Source organism: Stegodyphus dumicola, chromosome 3, assembly GCF_044657685.1.
Source record: "Stegodyphus dumicola isolate Sdum_Otavi_A_Nest chromosome 3, ASM4465768v1".
Lineage (NCBI taxonomy): Eukaryota > Metazoa > Arthropoda > Arachnida > Araneae > Eresidae > Stegodyphus > Stegodyphus dumicola.
Window position 1 is genome coordinate 84,679,617 of NC_140770.1, and position 9,072 is coordinate 84,688,688.

General features: G+C 33.4%; 1 protein-coding gene across 1 annotated transcript in view; it reads right to left on the minus strand.

The window, feature by feature from the left end:
* LOC118186881 (uncharacterized) overlaps nt 1–8,661 on the minus strand; it is a 146,351-nt gene extending 137,690 nt beyond the window's left edge. The window contains exon 1 of the mRNA XM_035357078.2: nt 8,506–8,661. Within this exon, the coding sequence (XP_035212969.1) occupies nt 8,506–8,535 (30 nt within the window). The 5' untranslated portion in view covers nt 8,536–8,661. The remainder of the gene's footprint in view (nt 1–8,505) is intronic.
* Nucleotides 8,662–9,072: the final 411 nt, after the last annotated feature.

Here is a 9,072-nt window from a genome sequence, read left to right on the forward strand (position 1 = left end):
ACACAGAATACAGTAAATTAATGTTACTACTAGCAAGATGTCCATTTATCAGTGCTACGTTTAGAAATCTCTAATAGGTGTTTAAGTTTAATTTCTCTAATAGGTGTTAAGAATTTCTCTAATAGGTGTTAAGAATAAATCTACGTAATAACAAATAAAAATATTGACGTGCATTATGGAAAATCCAGAGAGTTGATAGTAACCGATATTTCTGCATGCTAAATTAAAGTATGCAGTTAATGTAGAAAGTTTCTAAAAATTAGAAATACTTTTAACACTTTTAGCTATTTTTCGCTTTGATAATGGCCATCAGTAGTAGCCTATCATATTAGGGCTCTATATATTTTCATATCTTTGCTACATTTTTTGAATATCCTGACGATTTCTATGACTATGTTTGTTAAATTTTCAAGAAAATGTACACCTGACACTGTAAGAGTAATTCTCAAAACCACATTCTGCACCCTAACTTGTGAAAGCTGCTCAAGAGTTCCTGAACCAATTACCTGTAATTTTCTGAGTAGTATTTCCCAGAAATCCATGCTCCACTCCATCAGTTTCCAGGTATCCTGATTTAGCATAATTTGATTTCTTAAGGAGGATTTATCTTGTAAGATTCTTCGAATTTAGAGGCGATGACTATTCCTTTTTTCATTCCCGTCATTAAACTTTGGAAATGTCTAAAATATACAAAGTCTTCTCCATTTTAGTTCATGGTCTTAATAAATGTTTTGTTTGGCATAATTTTAAATGCAGAGGTAGTAACAGTACCTTGTTCGAATTTACTGGTGGAGTGAATCTAATGTTACATTGTTTTGGAAACGAAGCATTCAGTGGCCATTCTTTCGCAATACAGTATGATCTGTTTCCCTGCTCCTTCCCAAGCAAGGAAAACTATAGTGTTTCTTTAGTCTTCCTTGAAGTCCTAGTAACATGGCAGTGGTCTTCAAATCTCCACAAATTTTTCAACCATACTTAGTATAATGACCCCCATCTAAATCAGAGAGATATATTTTTCATAATGTAATTAAGTACTGGTACTGCTGCGTATTGATACTGCTTTGAATCTTAGTTTAGATGAATTGATAAACAACTTTCTATCTGCAGGAGTAAGTTGATAACCTAGCTTTTCCATTAAATAATCTTGGATTTCTTCTGATCAAATCTTTCAGTTTTTATTAAACTTTCCATATTTATTGGTGACAGAATGTAGTAGTTATTTAACGCAATTTAAAATCTGTGAAAGCGTTACTTCTACAGTTATGGGAGGCAAAATCCAAATAAACAGACTTTTGTTGAAATTTCACAAATTTCCCTCTACCTTGGCTAAAATTTAGCTTATATACGAAAGATTTATCAGTCATTTTAAAACATATTTCTTAACAAGAAAACCAAGGTATGCTTCCATAGCATATGCTTGTTAGAAGAGCTCTCGTTAAAGAGGTGCAGCTAAATGCGATATACCGGTGAAATTCCAGTCTACACTATGATGATGTCACCCCTTAATACAATATGTTCGATAATATTCTGGGACTTATTCCACGTGCCTCATTTTCTCCAGACCTTTACACTTTGATCATCTAATACCAGCGCAAATCTGGGCTCATCTTTTAATAGGACGTTGCGCCAATCTGAGACAGTTCATTTGGGATGTTGACGACATTACTATAATTTTGCCTCTCTGAATTGAGCGGTTAGTGAAACCACAGTCCCTTCTTGTTAGCCCACCAACTGTAGACTAGTAAAGTGCTGAACATTGATAGTTCAACCTCGATTTGATACCAGGCAACGGACTGGTTCCATGGACATTTTCGTGATTTTCTCCATGTGTGACATGGATTCAAGCAAGATTCTCTTAAAATGTCCTCCTAGAAGGCATCCCTTTCCTTAGGCAGATAGCCCTCACGTACTTTGCGATAACCTAATAAACCAAACGAAACCCTTATGGGTCTTTCACAAACAGTACTGGCAGATACTGTCTTACCAAGTGAATCTGCAACCATGGATGCAACAATTGTGGAGGTCGTTTCATCTATTCCGCTTGGCTACTATAGCGATGTACCGATCTTCAGAATAAGTGCTAACCTTCGGTCGACCGGAGACAGATCTCCGAACAACTGTTTAATTTATTTGGAATTGTTTCCACATTCGAGAAATTACCTAATAATCGATGCCACAGGAAATAGCGACATCTTTTGATTGATTATCTTACTTCAATGCGTTCACGCCACCGCTCAATACCTATCATTCGTCTTCTTTCAGCAATGAAAACAAGGATATTGTCAAAAATTATCCTACTACCGTTACAAATACTTCGCATTAACATTTAAATGAACCTCTCCAAACAGTCCAGAATGTTGACGATTTCAACGACTGTTTAATTATCATACTCGTATATCGGGCAGTCAGTCGCGACTGATTGTAACTTATGATATTTGCATACTGCCATCTTCATCCGGTGCGGTTTTGCGCCATCACATTCAACTACGCTTTTGAAAATTTCTAATTTGCACTGCATGCTCAACTTTTGGAACTCAGGGCAAACAAACAGTGAACTCCCGAAACGTTCATACATTTTCTGGCTCATTAGCTTCTTCAACAAAAACGACAGTGAAGTGTTCAAATTCTACCTTTAAACTAAATTTATTAAATTTTAATTTAAAAAAAGGGAAAGAAAAATAATAATTTATTAAAAAAGCGCTTTTCTTTCTGCTATCCAACAAAATTACTTTTTCATTTTTAACTAATACTGAAACTCAAAGACACTATAAGAAAATTTACTATAAGAAGAAAACAATTATAAGAAAATTTAATTCTTATAATTGCTCAGTTAATCTTTTAGCAAGTATTGAGTTTTCCTCTATAAGGTCAATAAGTCAATTCACTAAGTTTTTTAATTGAAAAATTAATTTCTGAACTCAGTGTCAGCAGTTAAAAAAAGGATTTCAGTGGTAAAGGAAAATGAGAGTTACCGTATATAACCGATCTATAAAACTATATATCTTATGCTTGATTAAAGCTCCAAAGTCATAATAGTTTTTTCGTTTATTCTAAAAAAATGACTTAAGACATGTGGAGACATGTTATGTGGAGACAGTTAAGAATTTTCTTGTTGCACAGTCGAACGTTAACTTGACGTGTTACGTTTGAATATTTAATTACGTGCTTTTATTCTTTATTCCGCACATACGTAAACACAAAGGTTCATACCGTACCCGGCGCTTTAGGATTTAAGCATAGCATCATAGCTTAAAGAAAAATCCGAAAATGGACATTTGTTCCTTTTTATAAACGCTTTCTGCTGGTTAGATAAGGCAAAGCGCATAACAGCTATCCGATTACTGGAAGATATACCTTCATGGAAGACATTTTAAAGGAAACTGCCTTGTATTCACATTGGACATGAAAAAAATCACGAAAACTATCCATACATGCTGCTTGAATGCATTCAGCATCCGCCAGGTCGAACCTTCACTGCTCAGAAGACTTAACTACGCGGCCATTGATGCAGCCTTCTTTCTGCTGCGATAGAATTCTTAAAACATTCTGAGTTCAAGACAGAACACTAAATCTATTATTCATCATCTCCACTACTAAAATAGAGAAAACTATATCTAGTAGCAAAAGCGTGTATCTATATTTTCTATTTTACCAAATGACAAGATGTACGAGAATGATAGACACTTGTTATTTCCTGATTCTAGAGGCTTTTATTTCAAATTATCTTTATGGACATCTTACCAGATAGAACAATGTAGAGACCAAATGTAAACTATGCACATATTTCAAGTCTCTATGTATTTTTAATCAGATCTGGACTAAAAATTAAAATAAAAGTTTAAATTATTAAGCTCAGTTTTTGATTCTAAATTACTCAATTAGTTAATTAATAACAGACTGTATGAATTTGGATGAAGAATTAAGATCTCATACGTTTTCAAATGACAATACTCGGTTATGTGCGACAGCGCGTGGAAGATAAATTAAAGGTTTTATGTTTCACGTAAAGGTAACACTTGCGGTAGGCTGTTCCTGAATTTTATCCATTCATCTGATCCGTAGGTTTCCAAGGCATGATAGCATCTAAAAATTTTATTTTACCAGGACAATGTTTAAATATTAAATGGGAACAATGCATCTTCTTCGAGGGGTAATGAATTTTATGCGCAAATTTAGGTAAAAAAGTTTTCAGCTATTATATTTGACATATATAATACCTACAAATTAATTGCTGCTACGCATTAAATCACATTTCGCTTCTTTTTTTACTCAAGATATTCATCAAACGTCCGTTCTGCCTGTGTGAAAATGGACCTCAAGGTCTAACGACAGGTTAAAAGAAAAAAAAATTACGGATTGTAAATCAGGGTAAAAAAGGACATATATATTAAGATGGGCAGAAAAAAAAATTTGCTTAAATTTTTCTATCTCCATACCTCGAAAATGTTGCCTATGGCTTAGCTAAGCAAAACTAAAAAAAATTTTCAAATCAAATTATATCTTTCGTGTGAGCATCGCACTCAAAAGTTTTAAAAGATGGTGAAATTTTGATGTTTTCATCAACTTTTTATAGTTTCTAAGCTACCTAACGTTCTAGGTCTGCTATCGAGACACTCTAGGTTTTAATCTGAATGTGAGGGCAGGAGGAACACGAAAAAAGTTAAAAAGTGGTAATTTCAAATTATGTATTGTTTACGCAAAAAATCTCAGAAAACACAATTTTTTTTCTGTAAAAATAGCATAGCAATACTTTGTAATTTTTACTACATATCTTTTTAAATGATGATTATAATCCTCAAATATTATTCAACTATACTGCATAACTGTAAATATTATGTATATTGTAACTATTATATAACTAGACATGTGATAATTCAGACACTTCTCATGTCTTTGGCTAAAATAAAATAATAATAAAAAAACTCGTAATAATATAAGTCTATACTCTGATGGAAGGAAAAAAATGACGCAATGGTTTATAAAACAAAATTTAAAGCATTTTCGAAGAACTGGGAAAGAGGGCCATTATTCTCTCATACAAGGACCACGATCAGAATATATATCAACCCTGTTTCTTCCTCAGCAGGATATGCTAAATATACACAATTTCCTATTTATTCTAGCACAATTTCCTATTTGACAGTATCTGAGAATTCGTTTGATTTGATGTGATAAGGAGCGATTAAACTGTAATTAATACCGGTTTTAAAACTGATGTTATCCACCAGACCTAACTGCACGTTAGGATACCACTGCAGTAGGCTTCTCCTTCACTCCACTGAGTTGCAGTTCCATCACATATTTTATTGCTTGAATGGTCTTAGCACATGACGCAAATCCTTCAAAGAAAAACTCGCTGGATGTGAAAAGCTGTCACTGGTTCGCTTTGAATATATTGAATTCTCCATTCTTTAAGTTGAGAGAAAACTGCTAAGAAAGGATGAGTTATGCTTACTTGAATTTTCTGCTGCTATAAAGTCAGGCACAGTTTTAGAAGATTTAGCATCTCATGTCCCTGGATCGCTTTCCCACTCAAGATGAAAGCAAATCGAATTCGTAGACTTCTTAGGAGCTTAGAAAAACATACTGATGAAATTAGGCAGTTGGTACATTCTATTTTAAATTGGTGTACGTCTCTTTGGTTTAAAATTCAAAACTAGCAAAAATTTCACAGACGTTCCAAAGATAGTTTCTGAAGGCACCAAAACATCACGTTTTCTAACTCACAATTTATAGCAAGTTTATCAACCCAGTAACTCAGTAGATTGTTTTCTTTGCTCATCTCGAAAATCTGATTCTTGCAATTATTAGCGATGAAAGGAGACATATCAGGGAAGTAGTGCTGCGCCGATTGTTGAAAGATTTAGTACTTTCCAGGGGAAAGACTATCCACGCCCTGAAACTTCACCACGCCAAAGGTCAACTTTGAAGCAACAGACAAAGTCAGTATGGTTTGGTGGGGCAGTTGCAATATCTCTCCTCCTTCACTATTAAGGAATGTTACTGACGAGGACATCAAAAATCTGTTAAAGACTGTCACAGTGCTGCACCAGATTCCCGGGGCTTTCCTTGTGACACTCAAGCTGTAGAACGGTGTGTCAAACATGTGACCAAAGCATCTAAAAATGAGTGTGGCGCTGATCGCAAGAGACAGACGGCTTGATTAAGACGACTCTTATCAAAATGTATCATGCATAATTTTCCCCAAAAATAACTTTAAGGTGCGCTGTTTTGTATAACAAAATTAAAAATGATAAATATATTCACCGTTTATTTATTAAAAAAATATTAGAAATAACGAAATATTGCTATTTTTACCAAAAACTTTGTGTCTATGAGCCTTTTGCGCAAACAATAAATAACTTGAGGTCACAAGTTTTAAACTTCTTTCATGTTTCTCATGCCCCAAAATTCTCATTAGGAACAACTGCATTCGATGGTAGTGAGTTTAGTAAATAAACAAAATTGACGAAAAATAGAAAAGTTTCGCTATTTTTCAAAACTTTTAGTGATATACGCAAACGAAAGGTATATTTTTACAAGATAACTTTCGGCCCAACCTAATATATTTATTGTATCAGGTATATCTGCCGCCTTCCTAGCGTGCCTTCGTGGCGTAGTTGTTCTGCACGCTGGATCGGTATTCCAGAGGTCTGTGGTTCGATTCCCGGCGAAGGCGATTGCTCTTTTTTCATCTTCCCTGCTTCCAAAAATTAACCTAATATCTCTACAACTGTACCTATATATTTATAAAGCATCAATTTCTATTTAGTTAAAATGGCAGTTACTATTATTGTTATCATATCTGCTCACATTTTGAATAGCATCGGGATACTTTTTCATAATATTAGTAACACATTAAGTTTGCTATGTGGCACATCTAATTTACAAATTCTATATTATCAATATATTCCTACACTCTTAGGTTCATTTCAATAGTTATAGCATTATGACCTTTTATTTGAACTTGTTTGAGTTTATCATTTTAAATTAAGACAGAAAAAAAAAAAAAAAAAAAAAAAAAAAAAACAGCTAACGAAGAACGCATCTATTTCGAGCTACAATAATGCGAAAGACATATATAAGAGCCACACCTAGCCAAATACCAAGTATAACCGAAGCGCAAGCTCGAAAGTTTCGCAACTATGATTAACAGAAGAGTTTTCTTTTCTGAAAAAAGCTGACAATGCAGATCTCATCAGCAGAAAAAAATCTTGAAGATATGTCCGTTTAAAACCATTACTTTAATGGATAATTAACGTATAAATTAAATATTATTAACTGAATAATTTTACTCATTTCTGTGAAAAGGTACTGGAACAACTAATTGCATTATAAAAGCATAAGTTATCTTATTTATCACTGCGAACCAAATAAAAGAAATCTTTATGTAGTAAATATTACCTAAGCCATTCAAAAAGCAAGTAGTATTCTTAAAAAGAAATATCAAATGTAGGAAAAAAACATTTACTCCGCGAATAAAATTTATGAAGTTTATATAATTCGCATTAAATATTATTCTTACAATGCGTTAAAAAAACTTAAACAGCTAATAATTATATAAGCTTGAAAAAGTTTTTAATTAGTACAGTTACTTATTATAACGTATAATTACAAAATATTGTAACTGCTGAGTTACACTTCGTATTTTTGCAAAAATGTGAGGAATAAAAAATACATTAGCAAAGAGAAAAAAAAAGCTAAAATTAAAAATCAAAATCTTGGTTTCACAAGTCAATACAATACTCCAACATTTCTTTCTTTAAATATTTCTTATTTCAATTGTGCTTCTTTTGTAATAATAATTTTTAGCAGTATCTGAGCGCTTTACTTTCATTTCTTTATTTTCTTCATGCGGTGCAATAAGCTTCTAGCATCTCTTTCAAACTGAATATATATTGTGAAGTATCGCAAACTGATATTATCATTTTATCTATTTTATAAAATCAAGTACACATTCTGTTGCAGTTACTTCATTATGAAGAACAATAAAGGTTACAATAACTCCTCATTTACTTTATGTTTAAAAGCGATAACTTTTGTTTGTTGGTTGTTATTTTTAAGACATGAACTTTTAATATTAGGAGATTGATCTGAATTATTTGTAGTCTTCCTTGACTTTTTGAAAAAAAGTTTTGGTTTTCCCTGACTTTTTAAAAAGTGTATATTTTTTCTGTCATTCCCTGATATTCCACAATTTTCCAAGTAAATTGGAACCCTCTAAAAGGAATTCTACAATAAATTTTAAAAAATTCTTATTCGATCAATTTGTTTTTCATAAACTCAGTCATAAAGAAAGGGCTTAACTGTTTACTTTTGAATGAATACTCTCTCACGTATGCTCAGGACTACATCCCGAGAGCCAGCATGGCCCTGGAGCTTGGCTAATCACAATTATACTTTCTTGGAACAGTCTTCGTGTTCAGAATGTAAACAAAATATTTGAATAATAACAGAGAAAAATTCTCGAAGTGATTTTTCAAAATTGGCCCGCCGGGCACTTACCTGTTGAGCGGCGTTCCGTAGCGACCTCATGCTATTCCTGTTCCGTACATACAATTGAAAACAGTAGAATAAGTGGAGCACGCTCACGTTCGAACTGCGCGGAGTCGAGTTTAGTTCTGATTCCAACACAGTCACCGTTAAGCGCCACTCGCCATTTACTTTGCTTTGTTTACTTTTTTCTTGAAAAAGAGAACTAAGAAACACGCTGGCCTACATAAGAGAACTGGTAAACTCCCTTTCGGTCGAACGCATGCGCATTAATGATCCATCGGGCAGAAAGTGTGACACCAACAGCTACCTGCCGGTAATGAATTTTCGAATCCTTTCTTCCAGGAAAAGTTAATCAAAGAATGGTGAGATTCCATTGATAAATAATTAAAATAAATAAATGCTACCTTACTAAATCCATAAACAGTTTTTTTTTATTAAAATGTTGCATTTTCGGGTATGTTTTATTAATATTTTTTATAAAAGACGTGAAATTAGAGAAATTAAAGAACGCTTTATTAATACCTTTAACCAGTGGTCTCAAGCTGGCGACCCGCGTGCATGCGGCCCCCAAAGCAG